At 42.2% G+C, this 20581-nt stretch overlaps 2 protein-coding genes across 9 annotated transcripts; both read left to right on the top strand.

Moving 5' to 3' along the window:
• The first annotated feature begins 1101 nt into the window (after positions 1 to 1101).
• LOC119724613 (cytochrome P450 2J6-like) lies at positions 1102 to 5579 on the top strand. 3 transcript variants are annotated; one of them, XM_038195739.1, is made up of 6 exons: positions 1102 to 1190; positions 2007 to 2217; positions 2448 to 2593; positions 2996 to 3800; positions 4127 to 4284; positions 4625 to 5579. In XM_038195739.1, exons 2-6 carry the CDS (start codon positions 2015 to 2017, stop codon positions 4807 to 4809), a joined length of 1497 nt encoding a protein of 498 aa, XP_038051667.1. In that variant the 5' UTR covers positions 1102 to 1190; positions 2007 to 2014; the 3' UTR covers positions 4810 to 5579. The 3 variants fall into 3 exon arrangements, with proteins under 3 accessions (XP_038051667.1, XP_038051669.1, XP_038051668.1); XM_038195741.1 differs by lacking the exon at positions 1102 to 1190 and adding an exon at positions 1197 to 1663; XM_038195740.1 differs by lacking the exon at positions 1102 to 1190 and adding an exon at positions 1674 to 1791.
• Positions 5580 to 5725: 146 nt separating this feature from the next.
• LOC119724610 (cytochrome P450 2J6-like) lies at positions 5726 to 19975 on the top strand. 6 transcript variants are annotated; one of them, XM_038195729.1, is made up of 6 exons: positions 5726 to 5844; positions 14143 to 14353; positions 15398 to 15543; positions 16079 to 16904; positions 17225 to 17382; positions 17574 to 19975. In XM_038195729.1, exons 2-6 carry the CDS (start codon positions 14151 to 14153, stop codon positions 17753 to 17755), a joined length of 1515 nt encoding a protein of 504 aa, XP_038051657.1. In that variant the 5' UTR covers positions 5726 to 5844; positions 14143 to 14150; the 3' UTR covers positions 17756 to 19975. The 6 variants fall into 6 exon arrangements, with proteins under 6 accessions (XP_038051657.1, XP_038051658.1, XP_038051655.1 ...); XM_038195730.1 differs by lacking the exon at positions 5726 to 5844 and adding an exon at positions 5854 to 7228; XM_038195727.1 differs by lacking the exon at positions 5726 to 5844 and adding an exon at positions 7382 to 7527.
• Positions 19976 to 20581: the final 606 nt, after the last annotated feature.

The raw sequence follows: 20581 nt of genomic DNA, 5'->3' as shown, positions 1-20581 counted from the left end.
GAAAATAGCGTGGGTACCAACGATACAAGCGTTTCACACCGTACGTACCGTACCGTAGTACCGTACCGTACGTACGTGATATCCCACAGGGAAGGTGCCATGACTTTTTATAAACTTAACACGTGATCGTTCTGGGCCAATGAAAAAAAAAAGCAGTGTTCAAGACAGAGGTATGACAACACTGTTAGATAAGAGACCAGCATGTTGCCTGCCTATCCAGCTGTTCTTAGTCGTTATTGGACATTGAAAACACTGCTTTAAACGTTACAGACATTGGCAATTTGCGGAGCCTATAGTTTCGTAATCAGTCACTCCGTAGTCTTGTTTCCTCCTGGAACTTTTCAAGAATCGAGAGGATGATAATGAATCGATAATGATATTGAAAATGTGATGCTTATGACTTGCGCGTTACACCAAAGTCTTACAGCGCTACCCGTCTATCAGGACAGGAGACATTATCTGCAGCAGCTCCATATCAGCGCAGTACGGTCTGAATACAGTGTGTATAAAAAGAAAATAAAACAAAAAAATATTACAAATACTAGCTCCTATTTTGTTTAATAATAACTTGTATACGCTTAAGCCCCCCCCCCCCCAAAAAAGGTCTCCGGTTTCTGGTATGCGCGCGCATCGCCATAGCCATGCGCGTCGGCAAAATTTAACAAAAATAATTTCAATGTAAGATGATGTCTCAAAACCGCCTAACTCACTGGTTTGACTGGAGAGCTGCTGCTGCACAATTTTAACGTGTTTTTAGATTGGGTTACGATCGAGTTAAGGCTTTATGTGGCCCCTCTGGGCTCCCATATATTTTGCACTTAATTAAGTCGGGCACCATTTGCAGACGGCGGCTGCAATTTTGTAATTGTGCGACGGTGGAAGCCAGACTGAGGGATCGATGGTTGTGCATCTTGAACCTGTAAACGCTGTTTAATTATGTATGTATAAGGGAGCAAAATACTAACGGGTTTGCAGAAGAAAAAAACTATTGTAACCGAAAGGGAAAGCGGCACCGGGGAGGGTCGCGTGCTGGAGAACAGATGCAAAAAAAACGCACCAAACGTGACAAACGCAATGCCGTTTACGCGCACAATGCGCTGTGCATCGGCACCCATGGTCTACATGTGGATTGGGTTTTCAGTGATACATGAAAAGACTTCCAGTGAACAGCCATCTTGAATCAAATGAATGTAAGTGTGTGTTCTCTGGGACCAGCTTTATTGGCTTTTCTTATCTTGGTTGTATTTAATCATGATTTATTATTTATATATGATGAAAAGTGGCGTCAGCTTGCTACATTCTGCCCCTTGCACTTTATACTTCTCTTTTAACTTCGAACACACTTGGGAATCTCTGTGCGTGTTTGGAATGTTTGTGTTTCCCTAGCCCTCCCCATATCCAGCGAGCAAACACATTTAAAAAGTTTTGGGACTTGTACCTTCCGACCTTTAGATAACGATATCAGCGCAGCCGTGACAGGTACGGGTACAATTGCCTCACTGGTACGATTGTCTGGCCTTTTGTTGTCTGGCTTTTTGTTGGCGCATCTTTCGTGTTTACCCGTCTGGGTAGTAGCAATCAATTGTGACGATAGCATACCACTCCAGTTCGCACGCTAGGCTCGCACGCACCCTGCCTGATATCCAAAGGAACTGGTGAACTGGTGACTTGTTTTCAATTTTGAGATATAAAACAACTGCTGTTTCTATTCTCCGGTACATTTACACTGTATATCAAGTTAGGAACTTGTACCTTTCCATGACAGATCGTGACTAGGTGCATCTACTAGCTGTAAGCCTAAATATGGAAGGAGCAACCCATAGGGTCCCATTTGCAGGGGGGGGGGGGGGCAAGTGGGGCCTTTTATTTAATATGCTCAATATGTATTTTCCTTAAACCTTAGGAATACACGCCTGGAGGCAAGGGGCGTGGCCTTGCGCCGCGTGCCGCCTCCCACATGGTAACACGACTGCTAATAATTTTTTTTGACGACCTGTTTTTACCAGAAATCACAATGGAGATTCTCTCGGCCTTGACCGTCCTCGATGTTCGGTCGCTTCTCCTCGGGATCGCCGTGTTTCTCGTCGTGTTGCGGTTCCTTCGTCGACCGCGGAATCTGCCTCCCGGGCCCTGGGGCTGGCCCTTCCTGGGAAACCTCCCACAACTGACGTGGTACGGAGGCGAGCTGCACGAGAACATCTCGAAGCTGACTGCCAGGTAGGAAAAAGTTCGAGCAAGGACCATTGGTTGACTAATGCAGCAAGCTAGTTCGACCGACGTCCATCGGCAGTGGTTGATTCTTTACGTAACTAATGTGCCTGCGCGCTAAATAGCAAATGATTAAATCCTCAGTCATTAGCTACGTCAAACATCAAACTTCTCGCTCATTGTGATAATGACTGCCTTGTGCAACTATAATTATGAATTAATGTTTTCTATCCCACTAGATACGGTGATGTTGTAAGCATCAATCTGGCAGGAATACCTGTGGTCGTTCTGCATGGGCATCATACGGTGAAAGAGGCGTTCTCTCGGCAGCAGCTCAGCGACAGACCACCCGCTTACACGACTGAGATGGTTGCCCGTGGGAAAGGTAAAATTGAGCTTTGCTCAAAAACAAAAAAATCACGAACAAAATCCACAATCAAAAAAAGAAAAGAGAAAAAAGATGTATAATATGTCAACAAACATCCTTGTTCCCTAGTTGTGGGGACTACACACGATTTGTGCCATGGTTCTATGGGGACTGAAGACACTATGGGGACAGCAGACAGTCCCCATAACTCGTTTCTAATTTACTTAACAATGGAGAAATCCCTATAACGCGGAGAAGATCCGACCCCTCCCCCACACACAAACAATTGTTTATAATTGGGGAACAAGCCCGTTGTTTTTGCCTAGCTCTCTCACGCACTTGTGATAGTACACGATCGAGGTACTGTGATGCACCTTTTTGGGGTAATTTGTTAGAGCCTTCGGACTGTCACCTTTGCAGGTTTCCTTGCATCCTCGGGCGAGAACTGGGTGGAGCTCCGTCGTTTCTCCATGACCGTTCTCAGGAAACTCGGAGTGGGCAAGTCGGCATTCGAGCAGAACATCGTCACAGAAGCCGAGATCTTCATTGAGGAGGTCAAGAGACACGGCGGCAAGGCGTACGACCCGAAGCACGCCCTGGGCAATGCCGTTTCTAACATCATCAGCATGGTGGTGTTCGGCAAACGGTTCCAGTACACCGACCCGGCGTTTAAGCGCCTCCTTCAGGTCCTAAACGATGTCTTTGTGCAGGCTGGGGCAGGGAGCGTGTTCGAATTCTCACCGGTGTTCAACAAGCTGACCATGCTCCCATATTTGCGGACATATGTCGCCAGCTTGAAGAACTTCTACGGTCACATCAACCAACTCTTGAAAGAGCACAGCAAGGAGAAGACTGCCAATCATCATGAAGATTTGGTTGATATTTTTTTGAGTGAGCGGAAAATTAAGGAGCAACAGGGCGTGGAGAATGCAGCTCTGCGACCGGAGAATTTGCAGCACATCGTTGCCGACCTGTTCGGGGCCGGGTCCGAGACCACCGCCACCACTCTCCAATGGGGCATGCTGTATATGATGGCGTACCCTGAGATACAAACCCGGGTCCAGAAGGAACTGGATGACGTCACTGGTCGCAATCGACTGCCCAGAATCGCAGACAAGCCTGACCTACCGTATACGGAAGCAGTGTTGTGTGAGATTCAGCGCATTGGAACCATCACACCGCTGGCTCTGCCTCACCGAAGTACAGAGGATACCATCATCGCCGGGTAAGCGGAGTTGTGGATAGACTCACGCTGTGTATTTTAGTTCAGTTGTTAAACAAAAGGAAATACCTACATAAAAATCTTTGTCATTATTTTTTGCTGGTCCCAGTGTGCCAGCCTTCTTTATGCCTGACTGACTGACTCAGCGATTCACTGATTGACAGTCATTCGTGAGCTGGGCAGTTGTATGGCATAGGTCTACCCAAACAACGCCAATGAAGGGCCTGAATCCGGCCCACTGTGTAGAATGGTATACATGTACATGTACATGTACATGTACATGATCATGCTTTAACTAGGCTTGCCCAATCTTGCTATTACTTCAACAGCTATAATATTCCCAAAGGTACGACCATCATGTGTAACATCTGGCACAACCACTACGACCCACTGGTATGGGAAGAGCCTGAAAAGTTTCGTCCGGAGCGATTCCTTGATGGAGATGGCAAGTTTCGTCCCCGAGAGGAGTTCATGCCATTCGGATCTGGTGAGCAAATAGCCGTAGCGTTAACCACTGTTGTCCAAGCATATTTTGAGCTGCAGTACAATACATTATTTTTTTTCAAATGCTATTTTTCTACCGAAACTTTGTTTTGAAAATTTTGATGAGAAATCACACGAAAGTGATCGGTCGTCGACTTTAGTGATGAAGTAATCATTTTCGAAAACTGAAGTCCAGCATTAATTTCCATTGTCTAGCATTGTCACCCAGGAAGACTGGTTTCCACACAGCAGAATATATGATGTTTGAACCGGAACCAGTCTACTTGACCGCAGGTCTGTTTGTAGTCATTTGCTGTCCTGTTTGCATGTTCAAATCTCCGTAGGTCGCCGCATGTGTCTGGGAGAGCACCTGGCCAAGATGGAGCTCTTCGTCTTCTTCACGTACCTTATGCATCACTTCACGATCAAGAAACCCGACCATGTTCCCGCCGTGTCCTTCGCAGTAGTGAAAAACAGCTCCGTGAGGTCGCTACAGAACTTTGACATCTGTGCCGTTGCCAGGGAATAGGCCATATTTTGGACGAATAGCGGGGAGCTGTAACGACGCAATTTTCTGGGTTCAAACAGTAGAATTAACTTAGCAGTTTGGTGCCTTACTTTAATCTTACAAAATAGAGATAGAAAATAAGTTATTTTGAATCACAACAGCATGTACATTAACGTTGTGACTACCAATAACCTTGAGTTTAGGTCTGTTTCTACTCACACTAGAGCGCCCTCGTTCACTCAGATATGACTTAAAAGTTGTTCAACAAATGAGGGCGCCATTAAACGGCTCCATTTTATGTGCACAAATTTTTGGGAGATCACAATTTTCCAAACTGATAAAGCTGACGTCAATGGCTGATAAATATTCATGTTAGGGTGCGTGATGTGATTTGTGAAAATACGATGTATTCTGCAAAAAAAAATTAAATACGCGGCCAGTAGCCCTTGTTACAGACAGAATTTGACACTGTAACAAGTCTAATTAATTTGCCTTATTAGCATGTGCATAAAGGCACCGCCAGTTTGGTAGCATGAGGCACTGTTTAGTGGGCGTGGTCAGAGCCGTATGTAGAAAGAGTTGCGACAACTTCAGACTGTTGAAACATTACGGCCGTTCATTATTATACGTGTGCACTGATGCATATAATCCGCCATTTCAGTTCCAAACGGCGCGACCCTTATGTTACATTTGTACGGCTCTAGGTCTGGTCAGTTCTTTGGACATATACATGACCATAATGCTCATATGTACGTGTGGCAGGGCAAAATTTTCCTTGTGTATACTATTTTCATAGACTGTATAAAATAGGAGTAGCTCCCTAAGAAACAGAAAATCATTTTAGTTGAAGTTTAGATGTCCCCCTTCCTTTGTTGGTAGTGTGACCCCCTGTTTGTTTATTTTAGCCCACAAGTCCCCCTATATAAAGCTGCCGTCATGCCACATTTAGTTTTAGTTCAGCAGACCAGCAGAGAGACAAGTTATCACAGCCTTTTATTTTCCTCCTACCTGGAGAGTGTTTTCCCTGCTTGGGTTTGTCTGCTAGTCCAGTTATTGGTGAGTTTTCATTACTTTTGTTATTATTGCATAAATCCAGTTTCATATTTGTCGTTAGGATACTCATTTATCCAGTTTCATTATCCTTTTTTAGTTTCTTCGAGATGAAATTTTTGTCTCCCATCTTTTCTCGAAACAGTTTTAACTATAGTCATGTGGTTTTGAAACATTTGATTACTGTTCACTTTTTATTCCATTTTGATTATTCTTTTGGCTCACTCATGGAGGAAGGATTGAAAGTGTTCTTTTCTCTGAAAGTGTTGAAGTTGTGTGATTTGCTAATAAGTTGTGTAATATAAGTTTGTCGAGGTTTTGATAACTTGAGTCTATAGGATTACCTGCATTTAAGTTTCATGTGTTGCATTTTGAGTTTATATTTTCATATTTTTCTAGTTTTTTTTAGCTGCTCTTTTTGACTTTATGTACATGTACAACCTGTACTCATTCATTTAGTATAGACCAAGCATTTGTCCTAAATTTGTTTCTCCCTTCCTAGAAGTGATAGTTTGTTTAGACAGTCCAGAGGATTTGCATACATAATGACCTATTGGACTGTGCAGGATCTTAAAGTTTATAATGTGTTAATCCCTTGTGCACATAGTGTTAATCACTCGTGCGCACAATGACAAAATTGTATTTGGACCCATATGTCGCATAAAAAGGCGAGAGTATACTAATGTACATGGACTTGTAGTTTCATATAGGAGTTTTGTTTTATATGCTGTAAAATGCTGTTGTTAAATTGCCATTTGTTTCTTTCTTATTTTCTTGTGACAGGTTTTTAGTTCATTTCTGTATCTTTAAGAGTCATTTTCCTCTAGTGCTGTATGGGTTTCATTTCATTTTTATTTTTTCATTTTGATTTTAATTTTGGTTTTTTTCCTGTTTGGTTGTTAACTTTTTTTTTGGTCTTGGATTTTGACGCAGATTGAGTTTTTTGGAAAATTAATTGAGAAAAAAGATTTTTTTCTTATTTACGGATAGAAATTGTTTTTTTGGTTTGAAGATCTTCTTTTGAGACAAATGACATGTTTTTGTTTCCTTGATTCATTTTCTTTCTTTTTTGTTCCAGCTTAATAACTAAATTGCGACTAATCATTTGAACCAGGATATTTTCTTTGAGAGATTTTTCTACGCGGATACAATATACGGGGTGGAGTTGAGCGGTGGAGGGTCTAAAGAGGGCGCTAAGAAATGCGGCTAGCAGGGACAATGTGAATTGAATGAGGATCAGGGGTTAAATAAATCGAAGTCCAAAGCTGGTGCCAGGAAGTGGATACGCGGATACGGGGATACAGGGTGGACTTTATTTCTAGCGGAGGAAAATATTTTTGAGAACGAAGCATCCATATCGATGTTGGAAAATAACAAAGGCAGAGACAACGTGAGTTGAATGGGGATCAGGGAAAAAGCCTTAGTCCAAAGTAGGTGCCGGGAAGTGGATACGCGGATACGGGAATACGGGGTGGCACACGCGTGTGGTTTTGGTTGAGAATCCAAGCGTGACTCCGTATCCGCGTATCCGGATACGAGGTGGGATAGTGGCGGGGTATTCTGAAATGCAATTGTGCCTTTTTCTACGCTATACATACCTACGCACCTACCTACATGCATATATTACTTGACAACAGCACTGTATCTTACCATGTTTTATGTGTGACATTCTTTGGGAGCTCAGCAAAAGTAAGTTTACTGACACATTTTTAGTTATTTTATGATTGGGGAAGAATTCCACACTCAAACATCAGTTATCTACACTCAGACGTCAGTTATCTGCCACTATAAACACATCAATGTTTACCCTAGCCCCATAAATGTGGACAATTTACTGGACCACCTCCATAAATAACGGCCACACTTGGAACATGTACAAAAACATGTAGAACTCTGTCAATTTTTGATTTTCACACTTGGGCTTAGTATGTAAGCCTAGTTTATTTTTGCTGTAGAAGCATACTCACCTTGTTTATAGGCTAATCAGAAAGTGCTGCTTTTTCAGATGTCTATATTTAGTGATATGCAAACGTGTGCAAACGAATCTGGAAATTTCACGAAAAATAGACATCTGACATCGGAGGTAGTCCAGTAAATTGGCCACATTTATTGGGCTATGTTCCGGCACCCCACCTTGTGATTTAACCCAAGACGAAACCATGAAGCTTCGCAATGTGAAAACATATGAGCCTTAATGTGAGCCATTTCTTGTTTGTAGGCCGTATTGAAATGTTTGTTATTTATACACGCTACTGATAACGCAAAACTCAACCTTAGGGGCCATTCAGAATTTTCAATGTTTTAAAATTTCGACTTTTTTTCCAAATTATTTTGACCCACCCACCCACCCCTAATTTCGATTAATAAAAAACTGAACATGTACATGTACATGCACTCGCATGTACATGTACTTGAACACCATGTACATTCGTGTCTAGTTCAGTGACGGCGTGAAGTTTTCGGTCTTCTCTTTTATGTGATAAAATATGTGTACCTCACCAACAAGTATCTTTTAACGAAATTCAATCAGAATATTTATCAATTTAAAAAAAAAATGTTTAGTTGTGTTACTTGTTGGTGTCCCTGCCACACGTACGATGGTGTAGCCGTGCGTCATGCACGTGGATTGTTTACTTTCGTTTTGACAGGGACTTTACTGAATAGAGTCTGGTGACTGTACATAGAAATTTCTTTGAATAAAAGTTGAATCGTTCATTCAGGTGCACTTGTTATGCAAAGCAGGGGCAGTGGTTCAAGGATATCTATGTCGACGTGCAAAAAGTGTGCAAGAATGCGACTTGAATGCCTTTATGTGTTCACAACACAACGACGCTGTTTAGATATTTCACTGTGACACAGTGAGAAATTTTGGAATCATAATGGCGTCAGCGATACTTGCTGGGGAGCTCTTGAGTACGACTTTCTGTACTTTGGTACTGTTGTTTCCAGGACAATTGTGTGTACGGTAACCCGATGTACCCAAATTTTTAAAGACGAAATTGCCGACCTCAAACTTGTTAGTGCCATATTTGGCAACTATATGTGCGTTATTAGTTTAATTAAACAAATGAACAGGTTAATTAAACATAGTACCATTGAAGGTACCTAAAAGTAAACATAACAGCATAGAAGACCGACAGACGAACATAAAATGTTACAAAATAAACATATTTGTCTGGATAATTTTTTAGGGCGTTACCGGCAAGTTAACACAAACTTGGTGTCAAATAGATCATGGGAGTTACTTTTCTTTGACTTTTCATACAAGTTTACATAAACTTTAACTGTATGACCTGCAGTGGCGTAGCCACGGGGGGGGGGCGTGGGGGGCGACAGCCCCCCCCCCCCATGAAACCTTGTCGCCCCCCAGTCGCCTCCCCCACTGAGATTTTGAGTTTCTAAAAAAAATATCATTGATCTACATGACGCCCCCCCCCATGAAATGTTCCAGCCCCCCCCCCAAGCGGCCCCCCCCCCCAACTGAAAAATTCCTGGCTACGCCACTGACAGTACATACAGGGGACGAAGTTGGAAAAGAAACACGCATCGCGATATCGGAACGTTTGCGCGTAGTAGTTCAGGCAAGTCAAAAGATCTATCTTTCTTTGTTTTTTATCTTTTTTCCATGGAAAGAGAATTTCGATTTTCAATTATTTAGCTTGACCCACCCACCCACAATTTGGAAAAAAGATCGAAATATTAAAACATTGAAAATTCTGAATGGCCCCTTAGGCCAAAAAAAAAAGTCTCCGGTTTCTGGTATGCGCGCGCGTCGCCGTAGCCATGCGCGTCGGCAAAATGAAAAAGTTTTTTTTTCAATAAAAGATGATGTCTCAAAACCGCCAAACTCACTGGTTCGACTGGAATTCTGCTGCAGCACAATTTTAACGTGTTTTTAGATGGGGGTATGATCGAGAATAAGCTTTATGTGGACTCTCTGGACTCCTGTACATTTTGCACTAAGTTTAGTCGGCCACCATTTGCAGTCATCAGCCGACATTTGAAGCAAAAAAGTCGGGTAAAAAAAAAAAAAAGCCGCGTCGCCGCACCACTTTTTGGGCAAGCTCCATACCAGAAACCGGAGACTTTTTTTTTGGCCTTAGAGTTTCCTTTCTTTATGCTCAGTTGAGCCTTAATTGCTACATGCTTTACATGTACAGCCGCGTCTCGTGATAACAAACTCGTTCGGACCTATATAGCCAAATTGTTTGTTATATCAGAAGTTTGTGTTAAGAGGAACATCAGCTAGTCCTTTCATTGTGCACAAACTCGGGACCTGTCACTTTAAAACTGTTCCTTGCTCTATGCTGTGACTAACCTCACTGACTGTCACTGTGACTAAACTCAACGAGTGTCACCGTGACTAAACTCACGGACTGCCACTGGTGACTATAACTCACCGAGTGTCGATCACTGTTAATTAAACTCACTGATTGTCACTCCCATTTCATAAAACTGATCAGAGCATTGATCTCACAAATTTAACAGACTGACCGACTCACTTACGTATTTACAGTAAAAAGAAAATAGTCAAAACCAGTCTCGAATAGACTCTTGTGGACAAACTGGTTTTGGACGTTTTTATGAATTTAGGCTTTATTTCCAACGCCGTTTTTACCATATACCACCGAGATCCAGTTCAGGAATATCTTAAATTTTTTCAACATGTCTCCACATTCTAAGAAATCTGCCTCGTTTATGTTTGGACCACCCTGTGTTTGATGGTATCTGTGCGTGTTTGAATGTTTGCGTTTCGCTCCCCTTATCCAGTGAGCAAACAGATTTTGAAAAGAGTGGCACTGTAGGCCTACATACTTCTGACCTGGAGATAGAACGGAATCATGCAAACAAATAACATATTATGTAACATCTCAGACAATGAAAAAGAAAGGCTCTGAATGTGGGTGTGATAGTTTTATCGTGCGTGCGTATGCTTTAAACCACCGAGATTGCACCCTTACAGAAATGTCCCATGAGCATCCCGTGGGATTTCCATGGGGTCATGGGAAACCCATGGGGTCATCAAGTACACCATGTAAGATAAAATGATCACCATGGGAGATTTTATGCTCATCATGGGAAACCCATGGGAACACCATGAAGATTGCATGAACAACATGGGAACACCATGGGATTTTATTAGCTTCATGGAAACACCATGGGGTTTTTATGGACATCATGGGAACACCATGGGTTAGGGGTCTTTAACGGGTGCCTGGGTATCCTTTTTTTTTCAATCGGGTACTCGGCCCCCGTGCTAGCCGTAAATGCATACCCCTCGCCAGGAAACATTGCTCCACCGGTACGATTGTCAGGCCTTTGCTGTCTGGTTTTTTTTGTAGCCGTCTTTGTCAGTTGTTTACAAGTCTGTGCTGGTACGTAGGCCCCTTAGCGGGAGTCAGTGTGAATAAAATCGCTTTCACATTTCTTTGTTTTTTATTGTCCCAGCCACGCGGTAGCCATGCCCAGGTCATCTATCACTAGATCCTAGTATGGACCATGGTACATCCACCAGAGGGGGTGTCAGTCTTGTGATCCTACTGGAGGGGTTGGAAATTGGCGGGAAAACCTAGTGTGCTTGTGCGCATTTACATAGGCTTGTGTACAAATGCATTGTTCACATAGGGATTACCTCGATCACCCCTGTGACCAAAATGGAACTGTCAAATGGCATTGAGGAGTTAGCGTCTGGTTAGGATGCAGCCTCATACAAGCAACCTGTCGGCTGGCTCCTTAGGCCGAATAAAAAAACCCATGTTTCTCGTCCGGGTGTTTGAAAAAAAAGGAGGAAGCGGGGCTTTTTATTTTTTGTCATGTTTTATTTTCAATGAAATAATTTTTTAAAAATGAATAACATAATATAATACATTTGCGGGGTGAATATACAAGAGAGGTCACCCACTGAAAAAAAGGCGCTCTCTCTTGCCCACAATATTTCAAAAAAGGCGTATATGGACCTTATAGGTAGCAGTCATCAAGGCAATACATTTGTCTTGCTGTGACATACCAGAAATAAACTTTTTAAGCACTCATTGTTACTGAATTAAAATAACGAAGGATGCCCTATAAGACGGCCGCTATACGCATAAATTCTACCCATGAGGTCTAAGAAATACGAAGGGTGCTCAAGTTTAAGGAATAAGTCAATCTGGCATGAAATGTCATCATGGCCTACGTCAAAGTGAAAATGCACCGAAACGCTGCTCCGTCCCATAAATTCAAAACTTTTATTTTTCGATTCATTGACATTCAACGGTTGTATTCAAAAATGCTATCAAAAGCTTGGAAAACACAACGACTATCCTCTATCAATAGAATTTCTGTAGAAATATAACTATGCAGTTTTTCTAGTATATATTTTCCTGGTCAGTCTTGCAATTGACTTTGTATTTCGTTAATCTTTCAGAAATTTGAGATACTTAACACACCGTTATAATGCAACTCAAAATAATTATAATATACACGACTACATGTAATTGTCGCACAGATTTTTCATATTATTCAGGGAATTATTGTAATTTAAGGGAATTATTGTTGTTAATGTATTTTTACTCTGTTGGACGGTTTTTAATCAAATTTGGTATACTACTTTTAATTGGATAGTTGTATTTTTGGGAGACAGGTGTTTTTACCAATTAATCAGAATAAATTAAGTATTATTCCATCCTGTATGTTCATTGTCTCTGTCCCTTTGCCAGATTCATGCTATTGTGTCTCACTCAGTGCACATCACTGGAGTTCGTTTCATTCCCTTTAAAGGGAATATACATCATTGGCTTTTGCTGTAATTTTCAGAAATGAACTATTTTGAGGGGTTAGTATAATAGATCAAATATTGTTTAACTGACATGTTTGAAGTTTTGTGTTTGAAAATGCTTGAAAAACCAAGAAAAACAAAAATTTTTAAGTAGTCTGGTTCCCTGACTCCACTAAAGATAAAATGGACCAATTTATAGATGTCGGAAAATTGTAAGGTAAGGGAACCAGTCTAGCTGGCCTGCACCCGTTCATGAACATGTAACCAATAGCAAACAAAATTTGGACTGACAAAAAATTGTAAATTTGGAGCAGTAGTTGAAAAATAGTTAGGTTTTTCCAACGGTGGTCAGCCGACCACCGTTGGAAATGTATACAAAAATACCATTTTCTTGAAAATGACTTGACATCAGGTGCCATAATTTTACAGGATGCTTTAGACTGTCATTTACCAACATCCTATTGTAAGGTATTTCGTAAAAACTTGGTAGTTTTATTTTTCGATATTTGTTGTATATTCCCTTTAACGCGTTTCTATCATTCCGTTCCCCCTGTGAGCGTCCTTCGTTTGTCTTCTAAGACCAAAAAAAAGGTCTCCGGTTTCTGGTATGGAGCTTGCCCAAAAAGTGGTGTGGCGATGCGTTTTGTTTTTTTTTACCTGATTTTTTTGCTTTAAATGTCGGCTGATGACTGCAAATGGTGCCCGACTAAACTTAGTGCAAATGGGAGTCCAGAGAGGCCACATAAAGCTTATTGTCGACCATAACCCAATCTAAAAACACGTTAAAATTGTGCAGCAGCAGCATGATTCCAGTCAAACCAGTGAGTTTGGCGGTTTTGAGACATCATCTTTCATTGAAAAAAAACTTTTTCATTTTGCCGACGCGCATGGCTACGGCGACGCGCGCGCATACCAGAAACCGGAGACTTTTTTGGGGGGCCTTATTGACTGTTTAGGGCCTGAGGGATACCAGGGGTTAATCTGGGGTGAATGGTGGAGGGCCGGGTAGCTCAAAGTACATGGTGTCATGGATTGATTCCCAGCAGGCGTCTGATATTATACTGCCAAAAATTGGCCTGCCTGTGACTATTATATATAGGTTACCACTTCAGTTCGCAGGTTCGCATGCACCCTGCCTAATCTCCATTATAGGAACTGGGACTTGGTATTGTATTCATTTTGAGATCTATTTAGACACCTTTTTCCTCTTCCCCGGTATATTCAACTTGGAACTTGTATATTTTCAACACCGAATATATGTCTTGTTGCATCAAGCAGGTAGGCCTATGCAAGTTCTCCTCGGATAAGGTGATTTTCTCCTTTTTCAATTATGGCAATCATTAGTGAAAAACATTGTATAAAGTCTTGTAAAGATGCATGGTATTTTTTCCTTTATTTTACTTTAAAGCATATTGCATGCCTGATCTAGCTCTTTTTACCCAGACCTTAGGAACACATACGCCTGGGTGAGGGGGCGTGACCCCCGTGCCTCGTGCCTCCTCCCACTTGGTACAATGACTGCTTTTGATATGACATATTTCTTCCAGAATTCATAATGGAGATTCTCTCGGCCTTGACCGTCCTCGATGTTCGGTCGCTCCTCCTGGGGATCGCCGTGTTTCTCGTCGTGTTGTGGTTCCTTCGTCGACCGCGGAATCTGCCTCCCGGGCCCTGGAGCTGGCCCATCCTGGGAAACCTCCCACAACTGACGTGGTTCGGAGGCGAGCTGCACGAGAACATCTCCAAGCTGACTGCCAGGTAGGAGCACGTTCGATTGAGGACCATTGGTAGACTTATGCAGCAAGTTCGACCGAGGACCATCAACAGACTGGTGGTTGATTCGTGACGTTACTTGCGCCTCGGACCGCGAATAGCAGAAACATCCTTAGCCCATCCATGGGCAAAGTATTATGCTACATTAAACCACTAGATTCTGGCTCCCTGCTGTAAATCGCAATATACGCGGCCATCGATTATCAGCGTAACAACCAAACCTGGTAAACTGGTACGGACTCATGACGTATGCAAAGGTTAATATGAACATCTTCATCCCTTAAAGATTCGTTAAAGAGCCATTTTCCCTTGAAATTACAGTTAACTAAATTTTCACGGTTTTTTTCCCCAACCTATTAAGCCAAATTAGGAGTCCGTGAAAACACCCTTAAGAAGGTCCTTTGTTTACCCATGGAGATAGACACAGTGTACCGTTATGTATAACCAATGATAATCCTCGGTGGCCGGGGTCATTAAAAAAACGTCAAAATGCCCTTACAGGATTAGTCCTATAGCCCCATGTAAAATATTGTCCGTGAAACATCTCTTAAATATTCTTTTTACCGAGAAGTGGACTTTTAATGAAAATTTAAGGGATCAGAACTGATGTTCATACGAGACCTAGTGTGACACTGACTGTCTAGTGCATGACCAGGCGCGGATCCAAGCGGGGGGGGGGGGGGGAAACCCCCGAAAAAACAGCTCTCTAAAAATCAAATTTCACAGAAATTCTAAAAAATATTGCGACCCCCCCCCCCCCCCCTGCTCTGACACTCAAAAAATTATAATGGTATAATGTCCACCTGTGCAAAATACGGATAGAGGCAGCTTAGAAAGGGGGTATTTGTACACTATTCTGTAATTAAGTGTTTATAATCGTCGAATTTGCACGGGGGCAAAGTGCCCGGGAAAAAAAACTTGTCAACATTTCAGATTGTTTTGGCTGATGAAACCTCCCCTGCAAAAATTCCTGGATCCGCCCCTGATGACTGCTAATAATGCTAACCACTCTTTCCACTTCTTGTTTAGATACGGTAATGTTATGCGCATCAACCTGCCAGGAGTATGCATGGTCGTTCTGCATGGGAACGATACGGTGAAGGAGGCCTTCTCTCGGCAGCAGCTCAGCGAGCGTCCACCCGCCTACGTGACCCAAGTGGTTGCCCCTGGGACAGGTACTATAATATCTTCGATTTGAGGACCTAATTGTCCTGTATTCTTCATGATCAAACATCGAATGCACGTACACACAAACGGGACAGTCCTCATTTTAATTTACAACTGAGGACTGTTTTTTATCCATGTTGAATGTTTGGATTTTAATTTTCTTGGCACATACCGTGAGTTTGTACACGAAAACCTACTGAGGACCCAGGCGAAGGTCCACGAAGTTATTGCTATCGCAGTCCCCAGTCGTATACGATAACCAGATACACAGGTAAGCAAACACCTCCAATCGTGGACCTCCTGATGTCCTCTGATTGTACTCTATCTTTTGAATAGAACTTGCATTGCTTTTTTAAACGGTTCCCAACTTTGGACCTTCACTCATCCGTGGACCTTATTGTTCTGTGTTGTTCAAGTTCCAAAAGAGTGCAGATAAATACTTACAAAATTAATCCTCACTTTTCTTATAGTACATTGTACATGTACAATGTTCGAGGCACTCGGTTGATACTCGCTTTTTAATACAACATTGAAATGTTGCAGGTTTCTTTTTACCTTCGGATGGGAAATGGACGGAGCTCCGTCGCTTGTCCATGACTGTTCTCAGGAAACTCGGAGTGGGTAAGTCCGCGTTCGAGCAGAACATCGTCACAGAAGCCGATATCTTAATCGAGGAGTTTAAGAGACACGGCGGCCAGGCGTTCGACCCGAAGCACGCCCTTGGCAACGCCGTGTCTAACATCATCTGCACGGTGGTGTTCGGGAGGAGATTTCAGTACACCGATCCAGCGTTCGAGCAACTCCTGAAGGTCGTAGATGTTCTTGTTTCGCAGTCGGGGGCAGGGGACATGTTCGAAATATCACCCGTGTTAAATAAGCTGGCCATGCTCCCAGGTGTGCGCACATATGTCCCAAGTTTGCGCACATATGTCGCCAACGTGAATAACTTCTACGGTCACATCAACCTGCTAATGAAAGAGCACAGCAAGGAGAAGAGCGCCGATCATCATGAAGATCTCATTGATGTTTTCTTGAGTGAGCGGAAAATTAAGGAGCAACAGGGCGTGGAGAATGCGGCCCTGCAACCGGAGAATTTGAAGCACATCGTCGGCGACCTGTTCGCGGCCGGGTCCGAGACCACCGCCACCACTCTCCGATGGGGCATGCTGTACATGATGGCCCATCCTCAGATACAAGCCCGGGTCCAGAAGGAACTGGATGACGTCACTGGTCGCAATCGCCTTCCCAGGATCGCAGACAAGTCGGAGCTGCCGTACACTGAAGCAGTGTTGTGTGAGATCCAGCGCGTTGGTACCATCGTGCCGCTGGGTGTGGCTCACGCAACCACAGAGGATACCGCTATCGCCGGGTAAGTGAACTCGCGGGTAGTGTCTGTTAGATCTCTTATAAAGTCCCTTTATATTTTGTCTTATGTATTTGTCCTTGTTTCTTTTCCCTTGCATCTTAAAAGACTCACCGAATCAGTGACTGATAGTACTTGTGAGCCGGGCAGTGCTTATAAGTATCGTCTGATGATTACCCCAATATTACCATATCCGGTCCATGTTGTGTAGGATGGTGCATGAAAAGTCTTCCAGTTATTATTGATTCTGAATCAATTGAATATTATAATTTGCAAGCTCTAGGACCAGCTTCTAGGCTTACCTTGTCCTCTTATTCCGTCAACAGGTATAACATTCCTAAAGGAACGATCATCATACCTAATATCTGGCACAACCACTTCGACCCGCTGGTATGGGAAGAGCCCGAGAAATTTCGTCCGGAGCGATTCCTTGACGGCGATGGCAAGTTTCGTCCCCGTGAGGAGCTCATGCCGTTTGGATCTGGTGAGCAAACAGTCGTTGATTCAAGATTAGATCGTGCAATTGTCGAGTTTCTGCTGAAAATCAACGTCTAGGCCTACGCTTTTCGCATTTTGATATTCGCAGTTGCAATTTTCGTGCCAGTATAATAACACTGATTTTAAGATTCTGTGCGTTTTTGTCTCTTTAATTACATGAAAATTCATTATCATCAGGTCGCCGCAGCTGTCTGGGAGAGCACCTGGCCAGGATGGAGCTCTTCGTCTTCTTCACGTACCTCTTGCATCACTTCACGATCAAGAAACCCGACCATGTTCCCGCCGTGTCCTTCAAAGGGACAAACGGTGTCGTGTGGGGGCCGCTGAACTTTGACATCTGCGCCAGTGTCAGAGAATAGATCATTGTTTTTTTACGAATGGGGGCGCAATGTGCCTAGAAAAACGCCCGAAAAATCGTGATTAAAAAAGTAGTTTGGTACCAAACATTGAAATTATGTGATTGTTGACTCACGACAACTTGTAATTAACGTTAGGACGCGTCAATAACATTGAACTTACGTCTATGTGCACTACACAATGGCGTCACCCAAAGCGCCCTCTAATGATCAAATATGACATAAAGGTCATTGACTGAACGAGGGCTCTCTTGTGACCCCATTTTCTGAGTCGAAACAGTAGAGAAAAGTGTATTGAAGAAATTTAACACCTTTAGTTTAATATGAAAATAATTAAAGACTGTATGACGTATTGTAACATGTTAACTTAGGTCTATAAGCTAGGGTTTATGCCTCTATGTGCCTCCCTAGAACACGGCCAGTAGGCGTATTTTTTGGAAGCATACATCGTATCTTAACCAATCACATCACGCACCCTAACATGAATATTCATCATGCTGTGTGGATGGAGGACACTTAGGTTTTCGTAGTGTATTCCATTCAATTATACTGTACTTATTCCAACAAACAAAAAGATTTGATGAAAATGGACATGGGCCCAAACCGCGGATCTTGCGATCAATAGTTCATTCCAATATGCACTAGGCCACTGTGGCAGCTCGACGAAAGTCGTTCTTTGAAATTTGAAATGCTTTAATGTACATGCATGACTGAGCGATAGCAATAGTGTGACGTCATTGTTATTTTCTCATGAATAAACATCCCACTAGCTGAATAATCATAACCATTGATAATGCGTGCTGCAGATAAAAACATCGCTCACCGGCCCTATTCAAGGCAGCCATCTTGGAAGTGCTGGGGTAATGTTTCCTATGGATACGCACGAGTAGAGCATTAATTGTTCATTAAACAATTCACAAATCTACTATACGGCTGAAGCATTTAAGGGGTCTCAACAAATAATGAAACCCACATAGCATGTCAGAGTTATCAAAGTCTGTAGTCTTGCATAATTTTGCTCAGAGTTAACGCTGCATGGTATAGCAATGTAATTTATGATTTAACTTACAGGAGCCTTTTTTCTTATGTCAGAGGTGCGTACCTGACGGACTGACAGACTAAAGCTGGCTATCACTGACTAAAATCATTGTCACTAGGTAATTAGCCGGATAGTGCTATTGTATAGGATCACCTCATACATTGGACTTAATTTGGTCCATACTTCATGCATGAAAATACTACCAGTCCAGTGAATTACCGTTCTTAATCAAGTGAATAGGATTTTGTGCGCTCTGTGATCAGCTTTATTAGGCTTGTCTTGTCTTAGTTTTAGCTTACTATTTGTTATTAACGCAAAACATAAAGATGTTGATTGACTTCCTCTACGATTCGATTTAATTGTATTCGAAAAGTGCAGGAACGTCTGATGCAAGACGCATTTCAAATACAGTTCCCATGTTGCTCATTGTAAAGCGGTCGAGACCGCGTGTAGCTTGATACCATGATTTCGGGTGGTTATATGGCATTTTCATTAGCATGTAATTCACCCCGTAGTCTTGTTTGTGATGTTGCAACTTTGGAACCTTTCAAGAATCGAGAGGATAAAGATATCGATAATGTAATGCACATTAGGTACAAGGGTACTCCTTTGGTGGAGAGTGGTTATCGTAGACTTAGTAAAGTGTCTTGCCTAAGAACACACACCATCGTGTTCCCCTATCAGGGCTCGAACCCATGTACATCGATCGCACATGCGTTCGACATCATTGGACCACGATGCTCTACACAAGGCCTACGTGAGGACTAGCGATATTCCATTCCATATTTTTCAACAGGGCATTAGTCTAGATATTTTTTGTTTTATTTCAAATCAACGTGTTTTGTCAATGTTTTGACACCGATTTTTTCACTCGGCATGGAGTAACATTTGACATTCCATTAACAACTAAATATTTTACTTGTAAGCAATAAAGAATATGTTATTGAACGGCAAGGGCCCCTACTAAACCCATTCCATAAAGTTGATTAGATGGAAATATTGTTTAGCAAAATTGTATGTCCACCAAAAGTTGATACATTGCACGAAGTTTTGACTGATAACCAATTTCTGCTCACCAAATAATTACTTCCTGATATATTGTGTGTTAAAGATGTGACGAAGCAAAATAAATCCACTTTTAAGCTATAACTTAAATAAAAGAAAAGCCAAGAGCACAACTCGAATCCAGAGTCCATATTATTTAACGTTTTTACTCGTATTCTACGCGTCAATCCATTCACATGTCCGAGTCAACTTATCTTACGTTGTATGGCCACTGATCTCAACTATACTGTCAGTGTAATAAAGATCAGTGTGTACAAGGCGTCCTGAAAAAGATGGTGCATGTAATCCCCTCCATTTTTGCTAATTTACGACCACAATTTTCTGCGAATGTTTACACCGTCTTCAAGGTAATAGATTTAGCTTGAGAATACCGTTTGTTTCATTGAGATTGCTTTTGTAAAGAAACCCATTTTGTGCCACTTTCTGTGAAGCAGTTAAAATCAGTATAGTCCTAGTCTAAAACCGAATCACTTTACTGTTAGCGATTTTAACATTTTTAAGCAGAGTGTGCAATATTTTTTTTTATTTAGTTGAACTCTTTCATTGAAGTTTTAAAGAAGTGAACCTGTCTGTTCTATTAAATTGTTTCAACATAAGAACAATGCCCTATATTGTCATGTGAATGGAATGTTTGTCTTACACCCATAGGGATACTCTTATTAAAAGGGCCACACTGGCATTGTCTGATCTTTGAAGCACTCGCTTTCTAAAAGTGGCACGGAATG

This window comes from Patiria miniata, unplaced genomic scaffold (assembly GCF_015706575.1).
Source record: "Patiria miniata isolate m_02_andy unplaced genomic scaffold, ASM1570657v1 HiC_scaffold_18, whole genome shotgun sequence".
Classification (NCBI taxonomy): Eukaryota; Metazoa; Echinodermata; class Asteroidea; order Valvatida; family Asterinidae; genus Patiria; species Patiria miniata.
This window is presented reverse-complemented; position numbering and strand designations above follow the sequence as displayed.